General features: G+C 35.1%; 3 protein-coding genes and 1 long non-coding RNA gene across 6 annotated transcripts; 2 read left to right on the plus strand and 2 right to left on the minus strand.

Annotated features, from left to right (window-relative positions):
* The first annotated feature begins 3,054 nt into the window (after window positions 1-3,054).
* On the plus strand, window positions 3,055-6,204 carry LOC121765044 (cyclin-B2-3-like). Its single transcript, XM_042161088.1, has 12 exons — window positions 3,055-3,227; window positions 3,320-3,404; window positions 3,550-3,685; window positions 3,795-3,851; window positions 3,960-4,008; window positions 4,362-4,523; window positions 4,608-4,751; window positions 4,962-5,051; window positions 5,145-5,366; window positions 5,451-5,549; window positions 5,630-5,808; window positions 5,901-6,204. Exons 2-12 carry the CDS (start codon window positions 3,341-3,343, stop codon window positions 6,043-6,045), a joined length of 1,347 nt encoding a protein of 448 aa, XP_042017022.1. The 5' UTR covers window positions 3,055-3,227; window positions 3,320-3,340; the 3' UTR covers window positions 6,046-6,204.
* An 82-nt stretch (window positions 6,205-6,286) lies between these two features.
* Window positions 6,287-7,309, minus strand: LOC121765045 (1,4-alpha-glucan-branching enzyme, chloroplastic/amyloplastic-like). The gene is made up of 5 exons (XM_042161089.1): window positions 7,166-7,309; window positions 6,990-7,061; window positions 6,825-6,883; window positions 6,576-6,683; window positions 6,287-6,507 (listed from the first exon to the last, which is right to left on the minus strand). The coding sequence occupies exons 3-5, from the start codon at window positions 6,864-6,866 to the stop codon at window positions 6,382-6,384; spliced, it is 276 nt and encodes a 91-aa protein (XP_042017023.1). The 5' UTR covers window positions 6,867-6,883; window positions 6,990-7,061; window positions 7,166-7,309; the 3' UTR covers window positions 6,287-6,381.
* Window positions 7,310-7,544: 235 nt separating this feature from the next.
* Window positions 7,545-9,619, minus strand: LOC121765047. The gene is made up of 6 exons (XR_006042710.1): window positions 9,406-9,619; window positions 9,259-9,321; window positions 8,365-8,959; window positions 8,151-8,258; window positions 7,946-8,060; window positions 7,545-7,871 (listed from the first exon to the last, which is right to left on the minus strand). It is a non-coding gene; the product is annotated as an uncharacterized LOC121765047 (long non-coding RNA).
* Window positions 9,620-11,256: 1,637 nt separating this feature from the next.
* LOC121765043 (DEAD-box ATP-dependent RNA helicase 38-like) lies at window positions 11,257-14,537 on the plus strand. Of its 3 annotated transcripts, none has more exons than XM_042161087.1 (9): window positions 11,257-11,379; window positions 11,465-11,624; window positions 11,713-12,006; window positions 12,269-12,496; window positions 12,594-12,659; window positions 13,098-13,514; window positions 13,630-13,741; window positions 14,075-14,160; window positions 14,264-14,537. In XM_042161087.1, exons 2-9 carry the CDS (start codon window positions 11,481-11,483, stop codon window positions 14,324-14,326), a joined length of 1,410 nt encoding a protein of 469 aa, XP_042017021.1. In that variant the 5' UTR covers window positions 11,257-11,379; window positions 11,465-11,480; the 3' UTR covers window positions 14,327-14,537. The 3 variants fall into 3 exon arrangements, with proteins under 3 accessions (XP_042017021.1, XP_042017020.1, XP_042017019.1); XM_042161086.1 differs by having other exon boundaries at window positions 11,269-11,379; window positions 11,461-11,624; XM_042161085.1 differs by having other exon boundaries at window positions 11,278-11,379; window positions 11,475-11,624.
* The last annotated feature ends 4,315 nt before the right edge of the window (window positions 14,538-18,852 follow it).

Below are 18,852 nucleotides of genomic sequence, written 5' to 3' on the forward strand. Positions count from 1 at the left end.
CCCGGACACGACCCAAACACGATAGCGACACGAACCGCTTTGGGTTGACCCGACACGATAGCAACACGATATCGACCTGAACACGATAGCAACACGATAGCGACACGATAGCGACACAATAGCAACACGATAGCGACCCGACACGATAACAACACGATAGCGACACGAACCGCTTTGGGAGGTAATTCTAATTTCTAAACCCTAATCTATTTTTTTATTATTTTCCTAAGTAAAAGTTACTAAATTAAATCTAATAAAAAATAAAAATAATAAAATAATAAAATATTAATTTTTAACAGGTTACCCGCATCCGACCCGCACCCGACCCGAATTTTTCGTGTTCTTATTGGGTCAACCCAATAATGACCCGTATCCAATAAGACTTGATCCAAACCCAATTATTTCGTGCGGATTCGTGTCGGATTATCGTGTCGTGTCAAAAATTGCCAGCCCTAATTGATCAAGTTATATGGAAGATAACCGACCGGGTGGATCAGTTAGCAAATGTCGTTGCCACTTGATCAAGACGTTCTCTCTCGTCCCCACCGCAAATATATTTATAACTCCCAAACTCGCACTACTTTAACAGTAAAGCGGCAAGTACGGGGTCGATCCCACAGAGAAACCGGTGCGTTGAGTGTGTGAATAGTGAACAGGGTCGGCTGCTGTCACGCTTTAAGTTGGGAGTTTAAAACTACTGGATTACGCTAGGTGGAATGTAAACTAACTACTGGATCAAGTAACTCATCATGCTGGAAAAAAGACTTTACTACCTAGGCTTGCTATGAAAACACAAAACACTTTGTCATTCATCATGATTAAACACTGGATCAGAGACTTTAAAGTTGAACTAGATTGGAACAGTAAACAAGATGACGAAAATAAAATAACTCTAATTTTTATACTCAATGCTCAAAACAGTACTGTGAATATGCGGAATACAAAAAATCGATTCTTTAACTACGGAACAACACGGAATTAAACTAAGCTAACAACTTCAGAAAATAAGGAAGCGAGTAGATCCGAGGAACTCTCGGTTGGAAACTTGAGACAGCGCCGAACAGATATTGAGTACTCTGTCGCGCTCCCTTCTGTCGCTCTCTGTCTAACTGACCATTTCGCTAACTACGCTATCTTTAGAACTGGAGAACTGAACTAGAACGGAAAGAAAAAGATAAAAAAAAGTAAAAAGGAAGATCAAAAGAAGAAGCTCCTCATTATGGTGGCACATCCTCTATTTATAAGCTCGTCGCAACAATCTCCGGCTGGGGTAACGTCTTTGGCAGTGAATATTCGTCCTTGCTGGGATTGAGCGTCTCATCGATTGATACGTGCTCTTCTTCTAGAATGCAGGGGTTCTTCAATAACGGAATGGGGATTTGGCTTCGTCCTTGCGTCTTACGCATCAACACGTGTCCCATTCTAGAATGTCGTCCTTGATAACCGATTGATGATCGCCATCCAGCGCATCAGCCTCACGTGTCTTTCTTCTAGAATACAGTGGTCCTGCCTAACTGCTTGATCACCCCCTTAATCATTCCACCCGATTTTTGGCCTTTTTCGCCTTTTGTACCAACTTGATCAGCTTGGCCTTGTTGCCCTTGGTCAAGCGGCATTCCTGCACAATTAACACTCGCTTTGCGCGATAAATTGATCAAGTAGCATACATTTTACCCCTAAACCGATGCATGAAATAGGTCTTATCATGATTGAATCTCGACGTGTTTTTATTACTCCATATTTTAATGCATTTTTTTTATATATATAGGTAAGTTATTGTATTTATCTCCTAATATACAATTTCTGAATGCATGCTTTTGGTTGAAGAAGTTCGTCGTCAGGCATATGTGATGACGGTGGTGGTGTTGGTCAGTCTCCTGACCCCTCCTGGATCCGTCAAGGGATCCCCGGGCACAAATACAATCTTTTATTCGATTTACAGAAAAATAAAGATCGAATTGAAACCATAAATAATATAAAAAATATAAATGTACCAGATTGTTTATTGTAGTTCATATTCTAATCCCAAACTAGCTTTTTATATTTATGATGCCATTATTAATAAATAATGATGGTACTACGACATTGTGTCATTATTCTGAGAAATTATGTTGTCATGGAATTATGTCTTGTACTATAATTAATCTCCTTTGACCAATCTTCTTGTTTCAAATATTAATACAATAAAAAATGATGATTCTAAGAGTGGCTTAGTTGAGCTTTTTAAGAGCTTATGCTTAGTTATTTTCTTTTAGTTTTTATAAGTTAGAATAGAATTGTTTTCACAAATCTAAATTAATATGCCTATTTTTCTAAAAATTAGATGCGTCACACTGTCGAATATTGCTACTCCTATACATGGCATCTTCTACAAATCTTGCTACATATTTGCATAATATCGCTTGATTTTGGCCTCCAGCCAATTCGTTAGCCATGAAGATTATATATTATGGAAAAGTTTCAAGAAATTGTGGACCTCCAAGCCCCTTGGCCTAGCGGTAAAGGGTGCTGGATACCGCGTCCATCCTGGAGGTCTCGAGTTTGAACCCTGGGTGACATTATATAATATCGCAAAATATGTTTATATCTCAACTTGAGATACAATGATATCATATATCATAGAAAATATCTTCATCGACAACCTGTGCACAAACTATATTTTCATTGATTTTGGAAAAATATTTGCATCAGCAACCCATATATATTTACATAAAAGAAACATTCAAGTATTTTTTCCACAATTTATAAATATATAAACACAATATATTATATTCCCAATAGAAATTAGTAAGTACTCCCATGATTAAATTTCATACTAAAAACGGTTGGGAAAAGAAAAGAATGCAATTAAATAATTACCATTTGCATAGTAAATGGAGAATTAAATGAAAAAAATGCATTTTGATTTAATAAACAAAGACTTAAAAATGTTTCGGAAAAGTGAACATGGGAAGAGCGCTGCATCGAACGGCTCTGATTCACTAGCCGTTGTTTTCAAAAATATGATCCAAAAAAGAGCAAAAAGAATATGAAAATAAACAATAAAGACATGAATCCGCTGTTTACGTTCTCTCCAAATCCTCCCCAACTGGCATTTCTGGGATTAAATTGAACCAGAAACGCAGATTTCACACAGTACACACACTGGTGTGGATAAATTGGGAGAGATTTTGTCTTCATTGATTAACCAGAAACGCAGATTCTGCTGCGGAGTCCTTGATTTGGAGGTGGCCCCTTTTTTCTTGTTCATAAAAATTTAGTCGTGAATCTTGAATTTTATATGGGTTGATGATTAAAGCTTTTTTTTTTTCATTTTCAGTAGCTGAATTTGAAAAAAAAGATGATGAAGATGGGATCGGATGAGAATTTTCCGGGCGTGATCAAGCCTTCTTCAAACGCTCAAGGTAGTTCGAAATTTGAAAAAAAATAGCATAAAGTAAAATGTGGGATTCAATCTTTTCCAATTCTGGCCATGGGTTGCTTCAACTTGAAAAAGTTGGAATCTTTGACAAAAAATTAATGAAGTGAATGATTAATTTGTGTTTATAGGGGGTTTGAAGGGTGGAGTTGGTAAATTTGGAGTTTCTGTGGGGAATAACAGAAGGGCTTTGAGTGTAATCAATAGGAACATCATTGGAGCTCCTCCTTACCCTTGTGCTGTTCACAAAAGAGGGGTTCTGACAGAGTATGTTTTTTCATGAATTTGATTGTTAAGAAGGTGTTTTTTGTGTTTCCATTTATGATGTATGTTTTGGTTATGTATTGAGTGAATGCTGGGTGCTGATCATGATCAGGAAAAACGAGGCCGGTGGTAAGAACTGTGTCGGTCCAGTGCATCGTGCTGGCACAAGGTTGTTGATGGAGATTTGCTGATTTCTTAGCTCTTGAATCTTTATCTTGAGATCTTTTGATAGTTATTAAACGATGTAGTTTTGGGGATATCTGTTGTGTTGTTTTAGGAAGTTTGCTTCTGGATTGGCTGGAAAAGCACAGCATTCCTCACTTGAGGTATGTGTTTTTTATAAATTTAGGAAGAAAGTTGAGATTTTAATATATAGAGTCGAATTGAGATTTTTATTTAGGTGGTTGAGAATGATGCGTTGTTTTAGGAAGAAACATTCATCAATTGATGTTTTTTTTTATAAAAGGAAAAGAAAAAAGTAGTGTGTCCAATACATTAGTCTTGAATTGGGATTTTACTAAGGTGGATTGAATAATATGCTGTTTTAGGAAGCAGCATTCATCAACTGAGGGTAGTTTTTTTGTATTTAGAGAAATATAAGAAGAAAGTGGAGTTTTTAATATATTAAGGTGATTGGATTGGGATTTTATAATGTAGATTGAATCATGTGTTGTTTTAGGAAGTCAAGCCATCATCAGTTCGTCGAACTACTTCAAGCACAAACCAGCCCCACGACTGCATTATTATCGATGCAGATGATGACTACAAGAATTTGGATGATCATGATGTGCCAATGTTTGTGCAGCACACAGAAGCTATGCTGGAAGAGATTGATCGAATGGTACTTTGTTTTTCTTGCTGATGATATTTGTATTTAAGTATCTCTTTGGTTGCAGTTCTTGAACTTGTAAATGAATTTATATAGGATGTTGAAGTTGAAAAGGAAGACATCGATGGGGAGGAGGACGAGGAGGAGCCAGTAATCGATATAGATAGCTGGGACAAAAGCAATCCACTTGCAGTTACTGAATACATTGATGATTTATACACTTACTATAAAAAAATGGAGGTGAAACATCTTATCTCTTAAGTTGCTCGATAACTCTAATATTCGAGTTTTTTGTGTGTTCTTATTTGACATAATGAAATTTTATGCGAAGTACTGTTACAAGAAATTGCAAAAAAGTGAACTGTTTTGCTCTTTTCTTGCCTCTCCTCGTGTAATGATGTTCGATGCCTATCTCCATTTCGTGTTTTTAACTCTATAAGCTTCTTGCAGAGCTCAAGTTGCGTCCCTTCAAACTATATGTCACGCCAGTCTGATATCAACGAACGAATGAGAGGCATCCTCATTGACTGGCTGATCGAGGTAAAAACATAGAATTATGTTAAATTTCGAAGACTAATGTAATTGCAATTTCAGTTCCTCATCAAACATTGATATAATGTTATGTCTGCATAGGTGCATTACAAGTTTGAACTGATGGACGAGACGCTGTATCTAACTGTCAATCTGATCGATAGATTCTTAGCCCTCCAGCCAGTGGTGAGGAAGAAACTGCAGCTAGTTGGTATCACTGCTATGCTCCTAGCTTGCAAATACGAGGAAGTCTCTGTCCCCGTTGTCGAGGATCTTATTGTGATATCCGATAAAGCCTACTGCAGAAAAGAAGTCCTAGACATAGTATGAATCTGCAAAACTAGAAACTTATCTTTTTTCACTAGTTTTGAACTCATTTTTTTCTGATGCAATTATCAATGTATGCAGGAGAAGTTGATGATGAGTACCTTGCAGTTCAATATGTCGTTGCCGACGCCCTACGTGTTCATGAAGCGTTTCTTGAAAGCCACACAATCTGATCACAAGGTTGGTTTTTTGAAATCTTCTTGAAATCTTGGACTTTGGATTGATGATCAAAATGGATGATTCTTGCCTTGTTGCTGTAGATGGAGCTTCTGTCCTTCTTCATAATCGAGCTCTGCCTCGTTGAGTACGAGATGCTGTGCTTCACTCCATCGATGCTAGCAGCTGCTGCCATCTTCACTGCTCAATGCACTCTCAGTGGATGCAAGAAATGGAGCAAGACGAGCCAAGTGCACACAAGCTACACTCAAGAACAGCTCATGTAAGGCTCTACTATCTCGTCTAAACTGATGGAAAAATGATGATCATTCTATATGCCATGGGGAATTTACTCAGATTCTTGCATTTTTGTAGGGAATGCGCTGCACTTATGGTGAGCTTCCACCAGAAGTCGGGAACCGGAAAGCTCAGCGGTGTGCATAAGAAGTATAGTACTTCCAAATATGGCTATGTTGCAAAAATCAAACCTGCTAATTTTCTCATTGATGATGAATACTGACTTGTATTGATGATCAATGCTGTGTAGATTGACACAATCCGACACTGTGTTATGCAATTTTCTGTCCAAGAAAATTCACCATTTTTGCTATATTTGGTGTGCATATATGTTGATGGGATATTTGCCTAATTTTCAGTGAAGCTTTCTTGTTTTCTGGTATCTGTGCAAAACTCTTGTTTCCGTAGATGCTACATTAGTTGAAATATATCACGAGGTGTAGTTTCATACACTTTTATAAAAGAGGCATTCATTCCAACATTTAGTAACTAAAAAACAAAAGTTTCATGTTTACTAAATCTGTTATGTTGCCATCTCCCATCGCCCCCGTTTCTAGCACTATACATCATCTTCATCTTCCAAGGCGCGCGTTCCTGGTACTAATTCCTTAGCATTGTCGTTGCTATCTTCATCACCTCCCTGAGAGACTTCTTTTACTTCTTCTTCTTCAACTCGATAGTAAACCTGCAACAGATGATATTAGAAAATGAACAACTTTTAAAGAGCACAAGAAATTCGCATTAGAAGCATACCACACATGTACGAGGCGGAGAGAGAACTTTGAAGGAATTGGGACGATTGTTAAAATTTGTTTCAGGAACACCTTCGGGGCTTGTGAAATGGTCTGAATCATGAGCCACCTGTGAACAAATTCAGGCATTATGAATATAGAACCAAATAAAAGTAATCTATATTGCTTAAATTATGTCTCCACTATTTGGAAGCAGCATTTTTCGACTTGGTAACGCTATTATCTTGTTCAAAAGGTGAGCTTGTCTAACCAAGGGGGACTGTGTTTCTGTGTCCACCAAAGTCCCAAGCATCACTGTCAACTTTATACCTGCACATGAAATGTGTATCAAGTAAACCACAATTATTACAACCAAGTTATACTCCACCGAAATGGCAAGAGATAAGCAATTCGATTGCATAATAAAGGAACATACCCTTCCTTCGTACGTATTTTCTGGGTGAAAGTTGAACACAAATACCAGATCTCCACGTTCAAAAACAATGACCTGTAACAAACAAGCCATCAAATTGGAGATATTTTTGGTACTGGAAGCAAGACGAGCCAAGTGCACACAAGCTACACTCAAGAACAGCTCAAGTAAGGCTCTACTTTAACTGATGGAAAATGGGATGATCAGTCTATGTGCCATGATGAATTTACTCAGATTATTGCATTTTTGTAGGAAATGTGCGGCGCTGATGGTGAGTTTCCACCAGAAGTCGGGAACCGGAAAGCTCAGTGGTGTGCATAAGAAGTATAGTACTTCCAAATATGGCTATGTTGCAAGAATCAGACCTGCTGATTTTCTCATTGATGATGAATACTAATTTGTATTGATGATCAATGCTGTGTAGATTGACACAATCCAACACTGTTTTATGTAATTTTCTGTCCAAGAAAATTCACTATTTTTGCTATATTTGATGTGTATATATGTTGATGGGATACTTGCCTAATATTAAGTGAAGCTTTCTTGTTTTCTGGTATCTGTGCAAAACTCTTGAAATATATCACAAGGTGTAGTTTCATACACTTTTCATAAAAGGGGCATTCATTCCAACATTTAGTAACTAAAAAACAAAAGTTACATGTTTGCTAAATCTGTTAAGCTGCCATCTCCTATCGCCCCCGTTTCTAGCACTATGCGTCATCTTCATCTTCTAAAGTGCGCGTTCCCGGTACTAATTCCTTAGCACCACCCGTTACTATCTTCATCACCTCCCTGAGAGACTTCTTTGTTTGGCAGTTTTGCTAGAGATGCTTCATATCCATCAATCTTGCTTTCTTTTACTTCTTCTTCAACACGATAGTAAACCTGCAACAGATGATATTTAGAAAATGACCAACATTTAAAGAACACAAGAAATTCGCATTAGATGCATATCACACATGTACGAGGCGGAGAGAGAACTTTGGAGCAATCCGGCCGGATGATGTTGAAATTTGTTTCAGGAACACCGGGTACACCTTCGGGGCTTGTGAAATGGTCTGAATCATGAGCCACCTGTGAACAAATTCAGGCATTATGAATATAGAACCAAATAAAGTAATCTATATTGCTTAAATTAACTATTTTGAAGCAGCATTTATCGACCATGACTTGGTAACGCTATTATCTTGTTCAAAAGGTGAGCTTGTCTAACCAAGGAGGACTGTGTTTCAGTGTCCACCAAAATCCCAAGCATCACTGTCAACTTTATACCTGCACATGAAATGTGTATCAAGTAAACCACAATTATTACAACCAAGTTATACTCCACCGAAATGGCAAGAGATAAGCAATTCGATTGCATAATAAAGGAGCATACCCTTCCTTCGTACGTATTTTCTGGGTGAAAGTTGAACACAAATACCAGATCTCCACGTTCAAAAACAATGACCTGTAACAAACAAGCCATCAAATTGGAGATATTTTTGGTACTGGAAGCTAAAAATATCCTGCAACCATCATCCGTGCTGCTTACAAACTGTTTTGGTGATGCAAGAAATTTAAATTTTTTATCAAGCAAATTCATGACTCTGTCAAAAGCATTCAGAAACTGCATTTATGATCACAAGTGAAAAAACATTGGATTGAGATGCAGATATCCGGTGAAGTGTATCTAATATATTATAACACTCTCCTAGTGTGCAAGTTAATAATCTCAATCAATGTGAAGTTTCCAGAAGAGACCAAGTGTTGCAAGATAAAATTTAAAATCTCATAAGTTAATACTTAAAACATATGATGCAGAAAAAGCATAATTGCATGGTTCCAGCATGAGATTGTCTCGAACAGCAGAACTATGGAAAGCATTAAATCTTAAAATGCTCGGTATCCACGAGCTCCCACTGACGTCTGCATGTGTCATAACTCCAGCCATTGCCTTCTCTGGGGAAGTCAATCCAATCTGGATGCCCAAACTACGATAGGATATTGACCACAAATTCAGTAGTGTCATGGAAAAGAAGTACCTCTTACCATCAAATATAAAAGGTATATAGTTGTAGTCACTAGTTAATTAAACTGAGTCGTCCCAACAGACCGTCAAGACAGCTCTATGAGCTACCTATTTAGAATCAATTTATCTTCGTTAACCTAGCTAAATTATCTTATCCACAACTTTTACAATACTCATAAAAAAGAAGCTCCAAACCGAGCAATATATATCTATGGTCAACATGCATCATTTAGGGGAAATTCTTGACTTTAGGCCACTTACCTCATTTCCCACGAAATTAAGGTAACCCTCTCCTCCTAATGCCATAGTTAAGAAATGAATCATCTGTAAAAAGGATCCACAGTTTCATACACTGTACTTCACGGGACAAACAAAAACCAATCTAATTGTACAAGACTACTGAATTACCTGCAATTCCACGCTCAATCATCGTTCAAACAGGACATATGATTTCTAATCACATTGAAATGAGATGAACTTATCAGGTCAATATTTATATGGTGTCGCATATATTGGTGTTTCATTTCGACAATACTCAGTGTTTCATTTCAATATTCATAATAGTCATGCGTCTAAGGAAGAGAATTAGGGTTTGGTGCCGCAAGAAAAGAGGGGAAAACCTTATTTATATGTTTTAATTATGCCTAATGTATTTTAATTATCAGATTTAATCTAAATAATGAAATCATTAGATAATGAGATTTACGTAGTATTTGAATTGCTTTATTGGGCCAATTTTTAACTTATTAGTTATTGGGCTTATATTTATTTTCTATTAAGCCATTGTAACTGAGCAAAAAAAAAGACAGGCATGTATTAATATTTGTATAAATTTAGGTCAAATTTTCAGTTTATTTGCGGTCCATTGCGGTTATATGAGAAAAATCATTATTTTTCGCTAATCTGTTTTTGTCTAATGTAATTGCTATGTAAATTTCTTAAATTTTCCCTATTTTATGATTTATTTTTATTATTGAATTTATTATTTACTTCTATTCTAATAATATTAAATTTTATTTTGTGTAGCTTATATGGCTGGATTTGTTGAGTGTCTCATAATTATAAATGGAGACGTCATTGAGTAACATAGTTCGTGTAATTTAATTTGAATGAGAGTAATTTGGATTTATCGAAGAAGTGTTTCAGAACTTAATCTTTTGTTTTGAAGTATGTGAAGTAATAATACTTATGAATGTTATTGTTATTTAATGTTAATATTATTTATAAAAAAGTGTTTCAAAACTTATGAATTTTTTGCTTCAGAGTTTTGTTTGTATGCTTATTAAAATGTACTGTGTTTTTGGTGTTTTACTATGTCATTGAAGTGTAATCGTTCTATTTATATTAAACATTTTACACTGTTCTATTCCAATCAATATTTATTTTCTTTTCTCTTTTAAATTTATATTTAATTAATTGGAATATTATGTATTTATCCAATAAAATGCTATTATACATTTCTTATTTTAAAGTTTATGCAATGATATTAGAATTTTTAAACTGTTGGTTTCTAATCAATATTTTTTTTCTCTTTTAAATTTGTATTTAATTAATTGAAATATTATTTATTTATCTAATAAAAATGCTATTATACATTTCTTATTTTTAAAGTTTATGCAATAATATTGATTCTTATTTCCATTGATTAATTCAGTTGATGCGAATGAGAGTTCTATTGCTACCTCGACTTACGAATTGGATTATTTATTTAGTGAATTGTTAACTACTGTTTTGTAATTATGATTTTACCTATTTTGTAATACTATAAGATGATGATAGTAGCACTAATTCCACTGTCAATGTTGTTTACAAATAAGTTTACTCCAATTATTTGATTTTTTTCTCTTTAATCTCTATTCACACATATTTTCTTTTTTTTTTGTATAGCTTATTTAACTAAATCATACTCTTTGATTATTAGTCCCACATCTATTCTTTGTCATTTATTTTACTTCACTTATATCATAAATTAAAATTGTATAAAATCGTTTGTCGAATTTAAAATATTTCATTTAGAATTAGACAAGATAAGTACAATTCTGTTTTTATAAATCTTTATATTGTTTTAAATTCTTTTTTTATATTATTATTATTATTAGAATTTGTATTCATTATTTGAAAATCTTAATACTAGTACTACTGATAGAATTCAATCGATTATAAAAGGAAATCAGTTATAATTTAAAAAGTTTCCAAATATTAATAGAATTCAATAAAAAAAAAATCAATTATACTAGGAGTAGTATATAAATTAATATTCCCCTTGAAAGACTCACCCTATTCCCCTCTCTTCTCTCTCAATTTCGGCTGCGGAATTCGCCGTCAATCGTCTCTACTTCCGTCCCTTGATATCGCCGGATTTCCTTTCACCCTGCCTCGCCGGTCAGCTATTCAATTTCTGAAACTTTGATTTATTTTAGTTGAATTATATAAAAGGCATCTAAAAAGACTCATACTTGGCAGCTAGTCTCTAGCAGCGTCGCATGGCTCACTCGTGGGCGGATGTCGCCGATGAGGAGGCGGAGAACGAGACTTCATCGTCCAATATCACTATCAAATTGGACTCATTGGTTGTGGATGAGTCCAAACAAGGAGCACTCGGCCTTACAAATTCCACCATTGAAGCGGTAAGCGCTCTCTACTTTTATTGCTATTTTGCAATGGATGATAATTGTGGGCTTTTATTTGTTTCGTGCTGCTATTGATTTCCCGTAGGTTACGTCCGGGGACACTCCATATACCTCGGCTAAGAGATTCGAAGACCTGAACTTGTCACCTGAATTGCTCAAGGGGCTTTATGTTGAGATGAAGTTTGAGCAACCTAGCAAGATTCAGGCTATCAGTTTACCCATGATCTTAACTCCTCCTTACAACAATTTAATAGCTCAAGCTCATAATGGATCCGGGAAGACCACTTGCTTCGTGCTTGGTATGTTGAGCCGAGTTGATCCGAATGTCCCTCAACCTCAGGCTCTCTGCATTTGCCCCACCAGGGAGTTAGCCATTCAGGTTTGTTTTGCTTGCTTGTATAACTTAGGTTGTTTGACTGGGCTGGGTTGTTTGACTGGGCTGGGGGATTCATATAGGTCTATATTTTGTTTGGGAAAAGCTAAAGAGGGTGAAAAAAAGACTGTTGTTTTGCTGTGGCTGCATAGTTGTGTCTTCCACTTTATTAATTCAATCAAGTGCTTATAATTATGTAATTATTGCAACCCGGACTTGTTTCATATTTATGTTATGGTCTTTGAGCAACACTGATTAAATTGTCCAGAATATGGAAGTGCTTCTGAAGATGGGGAGGTTCACTGGGATAACCTCAGAATTAGCCTTACCATCTGATCAAGCAAACTACATGCCAATACAAAAGAGGCCACCTATTACAGCGCAAGTAATCATCGGCACACCAGGCACAATCTCTAAATGGCTGCAGCACAAGAAATTGGGTTTGAGTAAAATGAAGATTCTTGTGTTCGATGAGGCAGACCACATGTTGGCAATGGTGAGTTGTGCGATTTCATTTGCCTGTTCTTATTGAGCTTTTGTTCTTATGGTGTTAAATTGTTAATTGCACAATTACCTTTTATTATCATATGCAGAGTGGATTCCGAGATGAATCAATCAGGATAATGAAGGCTATTGCTAAATCCACTTCCAATTGCCAGGTTGGTTGTTTAGTACAAAATAATCATGTTTATTATGAATATACTTCTCTGTTGCTTATTAGAGAGGATGCGTTTTAACCACTTTGCATTGCTTACCGAATTTGGAGTTACAGTTATTATATATTAAAATACATAATGCAAGTTCCCAGAAGATGTTCCTTGTCAATTTTATCTCTCTACTTCACTATGAATCTTTTACTTCATTTTATAGTTATATATTTCCACTAGTGTCACACCTAATTTTGTAACACATTATGCAATCTGTTCATATGCTGCCATCTATTGGTCATGTTTGGTGTTAGGGACATTGGTACAGAAGTGAAGTTATATTTAGCAGCTTATGATACAGAAAATGGAAATTATTTAATCTCAGATTCAATCTTCATTTGCGACTGAATTATATTTTAAACTTTTGTGGTGTTGTGGAATATTGGTCAGGTCCTGTTATTCTCGGCTACCTTTGATGATGTTGTGAAGGGCTTTTCATCCAAGATAGCTGGAGAGATCTTTAAAGGACAACCTAATCAAATGTTTGTCAGAAAGGAAGAACTATCTCTGGAGTCTGTAAAACAGTACAAGGTTCATTGTCCTGACGAGCTTTCAAAGATCATGGTGATTAAAGACCAAATACTTGAACTTGGAGAGAAAGTGGGGCAGACAATTGTCTTTGTCAAATCCAGGAATGTTGCATCTATGTTGCACCAAGCTTTGGTCAAACTTGGCTATGAGGTGACTACGATCCAGGGTGCTCTGAATATAGAGGACAGGGACAAAATCATAAAAGAGTTCAAAGGAGGTCTGACCCATGTTCTAATCGCAACTGATGTTCTTGCTCGAGGTTTTGACCAGAGCCAGGTGCTGCTACTGCTCATCTCTTTTGGTATTTTGCTTCAGCGTGTATTATAATAGCAATTTTTTGCTTAACTTGGATCTTAACCTCTTATAATAATTCCATATTATTTTTATGTAGGTTAATTTGGTTATCAATTTTGATCTTCCTGTGCAATATGGTCGTTATTCTGAGCCTGACAATGAGGTTTACTTGCACCGGGTTGGTAGAGCTGGGCGCTTTGGCCGCAAAGGTATTTCATTGTTAATTATGCACATTGTTTTCTTGTGTTGGTTGATTTGGCATGCTCTTTGACTTCAATCATGCAGTATAAATCCTGGGGTAGTTACTAGAATGGAGGACTGATGTGGTTGTTAGTGTCAATATTTGCTTGTTTACCCATTTGATGTGTGTGGTTGACTATTTGTCATTTCATCATCTGAAATGGTATTTGCTTGGAATTTTTAAGGATCTGAAACAATACCGACGATTCAAAAACTTTTTGTGTGTTTTAGCCCGATTATTTTGGTTTGAAACATGATTTTGATTAACCTGCTGGATAAAACTTGTATTTTGTGCTGGACAGGTGCTGTGTTCAACTTGCTTTGTCTTGACAGCGATGATATGATTATGGACAAGATTGAGAAACACTTCAACCCTCAGATCACTGAGGTAAAAAAAATCCACATAATTTGCCCTGATTTTGACTTGTTTATAACTTTTGTGGATAATAGTTTGATGACTCTGTGTATGATTTTGATCCTTTTCAATGCAGGTTGCTCCTTGGAATAGTCGGGAAGCATTCGAGGATGCTCTACGGCGCGCTGGGCTATTGTGATTATGTTTTGAGCAGATAGTTTTTTATAGTCAACCGGGAATGCATGCTTTGGTCCCCATCAAATTTCCGATTTAGTATGTAGTATAATATATGCAAACAACAATATATGTGTAATGTCTTTGTCGCAGTTGGTTAGACTTGGTGTCTTGTAATCCAGTTTTCCAAGTTCGAATCCTCTAGCATCATAAATCCCTTTTTCTATTTAATTTAATTCTAGTCTTTTTTCCTCTTTCTTTATGCTATTGTAATATAATGTGTATATTCAATTCTCTCTACTTTCTATATTTTGGAACATAATGTCGATTTTTTTTTCCTTTACACCACAAATTATGTTAAATTTAAATCTTTGTCACTTAATAATTGAAAATTCGTTTTCATTTATATTATTATTAGAGTAAAGACCAAAATTGGTTTTAAACTTATGACCATTTTACGTTTTTTGTTCTAAATATTACACCCTCCGTTCCTCTGTAGTATAGGCGTTTTATTTTTGAGGACTCATTCTGAACCCTGAACCCTGCAGAGGGACGGAGGGAGTATCTTATAGATTTTTTTGTCCTGAACATATGAAATTTTGATCATTTTGGTCCTCCGTCAACATTTCCCTTAAAAACTAACGGTCAACAGGTTTATTTCCAATTTTGACCAAATTAAACTTTTAATTGTGATTTTTTTAGTCTCTAATTAATTCCCTAATTATTTTTATAAATATTCTAAACCCCTCTCAACTCAACCCCTAAAAATCCAGTCTTGAAGAAAAAATCGGCATCCCAAATTCAAGTATCAGCGACTGATTTTGATCCAAGTCTCCTTCAACAGATCCAATCATCGCCTCCCACGTGGCAATCTGCGTTTCTCAGCAACGCCGCGATCTTCTACTTGGGCTCCCCTGTTCTCCTCTCCGGATTGTCGCAGCCCGGATTTGCGGCGGCGTTCTTGCTCGGAACCCTCACGTGGCGCGCGTTTAGCTACTTGGGGTTCCTTCTTGTGGCTACTTACTTTGTCATTTGTGAGCTCCGTTTGTTTAATTGGGTGAATTGTGAGTTTTCATTAATGTTGTTTGAGCTAGATTGTTTTTGTTTTAGTTGTGAGGCTGCTGAATTTGTTGGAATTTGGAATAATGTGTGTTTTTGCTTTGACTTATGGGTCAAGATTTGAAATTTTAATCAACTATAAAATAAAAGTTAGACGTTTGATTGTTCTGGAATTTTCTTCTTGCATAAGGCTGTTTTTTTTGTAGAATTACAAGCTAATTAGGGTTTGAAGTTTATTTTGTGTGTTTAATTCTAATGATGGGTTTATAAAAATAATTATAAATATTTATAAATATTTAGAATATTCTAAATATTCTAAAATATGAAGCTAATTACTCCTTCTGATGATGTGTTTAGAATATTTATAAAAATAATTAGGGAATTAATTCGGGAGTAAAAAATCATAATTAAAAGTTTAACTTGGTCAAAATCGGGATTAAATCTGTTGACCGTTAGTTTTTAATGGAAATGTTGACGGATGACCAAAATGATTAAATTTCCATATGTTTAGGACAAAAACGTAAAATGATCATATGTTCAGGACCAATTTTGGCCTTTACTCTTATTATTATTACATAAAAAATGAAAATATTACATATTAATTATTTCGAGCTTCCGACGTCACCGTTAGAGATGTCAAATAGGCCGGGCCGACCCAGCCCAGCCTGGACCCGGCCCATCAATTAAATGGTGCGGGCTTGGGTTGGGCTTAGTAGATTAATTGGGCTCCAATTGTGCCTTTTTACAAACCCAGGCCGGCCCAAGCCCAAGCCCACTCAAAGCCCCGACCCAGCCCAGGACCAGCCCAGGCCCAGCAGAATCTAATTATGCACTTGATTTTATACTATTAGTTCTTTTAATAAGTTATTTATGCATATACATATATCAACCTTGTACGTGTATATTATGTATACGAGTGAAGATGAATATCATTCCTACATAATAACATATCCAACAACCATATCTCCTAGTTAATTTATTACTAGATACGTAATTATGGAGTATTAAATTTGTATATTTGTTTTCTATAAGTACATAGATTAGTTATTGACTAATTTTTAATTCGTATACGTACATAATACCCTTAATTTTTTAATTGGACCAAACCGGTTTTATTTGAACCGGTTTTATTATTATTTATATTACGTATTTACTAAATTACTCATTATTATATTTTATCTTAAAAAAATTAGTTTTTGATATTTAAATATCACATCCAACTATATCGATCATATCTAATGTTCCTAATCCATCATATTTACATTTGCTCATAATACTCCTCTCCACGTCAATTTTTTTATAAATTTTCCTTTTCTTCTTCTTCTCAATTTTGTGATACTGCCATTTGCATACTCATCAAACTTTTTTTTTTTGCGGTCATTTTTCCCAATTTGATGCTCTAATTCTTTCTTCTTGCTTGCTTATTTTTGTGTATTAATTTTCATCGCCACCAATAAATTTAGTCATTTATTGAGGCATATTTATCAATTAGTTGCAAAAACCCACGACCAATTAATAATGCTTTTATACAAGTTTTGAGTCAATTGAGATATCAATTTTTGTAAATAAAAAGCTTCGGACTAAAGAGACGAGGTCACAAAATATATATACTTCAAAAGAAATATGAAGAGAAAAACAACGAAAAAGGAGAAAAATAATGTGTTGATATGAGATGAGATATATAATTTGCAAACTGAAAACAACTAAAAATAAGTAAAGTGGATAACGCGGTATATAATTTATACAAACACTCACAAAATCCTCGAACCTATCGCAGGAAGATTCTCCGTATATACATATCAATTTATAATCTAGCTTCCATTGTAGCATATGCATATGCTAATATGCAACATATAAATTAATATCTACTTAACAAATTCTATCATCTAGTCTAGATATAATCAAAGAGAGTCCCATTATTCACAAATCCACTCTTAATGGTCGAACTAGAGACCAAATCTGGACACATGATCTGGAATTTGATGAATTAAATGAGATGATGTAGTGTTGTTATATCTCGTAGTTCATTGCATACACAAATTACTTCAACACGGGGGTATTTACGTCATTTTGTAATTAGAGTTCACAGATTACAAAAAATTAACACATTCACATTCCGCCTCCCGCCTTTTCTGCTTGTTAGAAGAAATCACGGAAGATCACAATCAGAGGATATTGATTTATTCTATACCATACTTAGAAGATATCAAATCAATGTAATTATGCTAATTAGGCTTTCCTTATGTGGATACTCCTAAGTCTATATAAACCTTGTACCTATGTAAATCAAAAATCAGTGAATAACATAAACCTGTTTCCCGATTTCGATCTCTTTCATCACTTCTCTCAAATCCTCTCTGAAAATCAACAATTCTTCATCCATCATCTCCTGTCGATTCAGCTGAAAATAGCCAAGCAATTGTAAGGCAGAGCAACACCATTTTTGTGCTTATAAACAGTAGCAACTATCATCATATTGCGCCGCAGTAAACACGGAAATGTAAACTAAATCGAAAAGAAAAGAAGCAGAAGATTTCGTGAAGAATACCTCTAAGAATTCGAAGGTAGGAGTTTCATAACTGAATTTGCGAAGAGAGAGAATTCAGTTTGGGACACAAGAAACGGCTAATGGATTCTATTGGAATTTATACGGTGTATCGTAATTCTTTATCAGTTGTTGCAGATTTGCGTTGCGGCAACAGTCGACGCTCGGAGTTTTCTGACTCCACCGCTGCCTATGTCCGCTCGAAGCTACATCATCGTCATCTCCTTTGCGCTGCCTCTGCTCACTATGTTGCTCACTATGTTCTTTGCTTTTGCTAGACTCACCACCGCTGCCTTTGTTGCTAAGTACAAATACCTCTTGAATTCTAAACTGATGGCAATAATTGGTTAAAAATGCTATGAGCAAGTGTGATTGGTGCAGAAAAGGTAATGCAGATTCTTTGATTACTCAATCCATTTGTCTAACAATTGGGGAGAGTTTTGACTTTTTTGAAGTTAAATCTCTTCGGTTAAGACTGCAGAAATGAAATATGCGTAAAAACAACTGGAATGAAGTAAAAACCTAGAATAATAAAGTAATTATGTTTTTGAATGAAGTAATAAATCTATTGGAATAGATTATACTAATGTTTATAATGAATAAAGTAAAAACCTAGTTCAATGAATTCGAATGAAATATGTGTTAAATCATTTGAAAACCACTGCATGCAATGAACTAAAAACCTATTTGGATGAAGTAACGACTCATTTAAATGAAGTAATATGTAATGAAGTAAAAATTTGTTCATTTTCAATACATTACGTACTATAATGAAGTAATAAACTTACTCGAATGAAGTAAAAACATTTTCATTTTTAATTTATTAGATAATGAACTGAAGTAATAAACTTACTGTAATGAAATAAAAAACTACAAAAATGAAGTAATACCTAATGGAAATAAATTTTGCATTGGTATTTTTCAATTTATTAGCTTAATATCTTATA

The sequence above is a fragment of the Salvia splendens genome, chromosome 14, assembly GCF_004379255.2.
Source record: "Salvia splendens isolate huo1 chromosome 14, SspV2, whole genome shotgun sequence".
In the NCBI taxonomy this organism is placed as follows: domain Eukaryota; kingdom Viridiplantae; phylum Streptophyta; class Magnoliopsida; order Lamiales; family Lamiaceae; genus Salvia; species Salvia splendens.

Excerpts from the sequence above, each read along its gene's own strand:
- LOC121765044 (XM_042161088.1), top strand. The coding sequence starts at position 3,341 with ATGATGAAGATGGGATCGGATGAGAATTTTCCGGGCGTGATCAAGCCT. Across the intron at positions 4,524-4,607 it reads TGGAAGAGATTGATCGAATG|GATGTTGAAGTTGAAAAGGA; the intron begins GTACTTTGTTTT and ends GAATTTATATAG. Across the intron at positions 4,752-4,961 it reads CTTACTATAAAAAAATGGAG|AGCTCAAGTTGCGTCCCTTC; the intron begins GTGAAACATCTT and ends AGCTTCTTGCAG.
- LOC121765045 (XM_042161089.1), bottom strand. The coding sequence starts at position 6,866 with ATGCTTGGGACTTTGGTGGACACAGAAACACAGTCCCCCTTG. Across the intron at positions 6,684-6,824 it reads CAGAAACACAGTCCCCCTTG|GTGGCTCATGATTCAGACCA; the intron begins GTTAGACAAGCT and ends ATTTGTTCACAG. Across the intron at positions 6,508-6,575 it reads CTCCGCCTCGTACATGTGTG|GTTTACTATCGAGTTGAAGA; the intron begins GTATGCTTCTAA and ends CATCTGTTGCAG.
- LOC121765043 (XM_042161087.1), top strand. The coding sequence starts at position 11,481 with ATGGCTCACTCGTGGGCGGATGTCGCCGATGAGGAGGCGGAGAACGAG. Across the intron at positions 12,497-12,593 it reads CAGACCACATGTTGGCAATG|AGTGGATTCCGAGATGAATC; the intron begins GTGAGTTGTGCG and ends TATCATATGCAG. Across the intron at positions 14,161-14,263 it reads TCAACCCTCAGATCACTGAG|GTTGCTCCTTGGAATAGTCG; the intron begins GTAAAAAAAATC and ends TTTTCAATGCAG.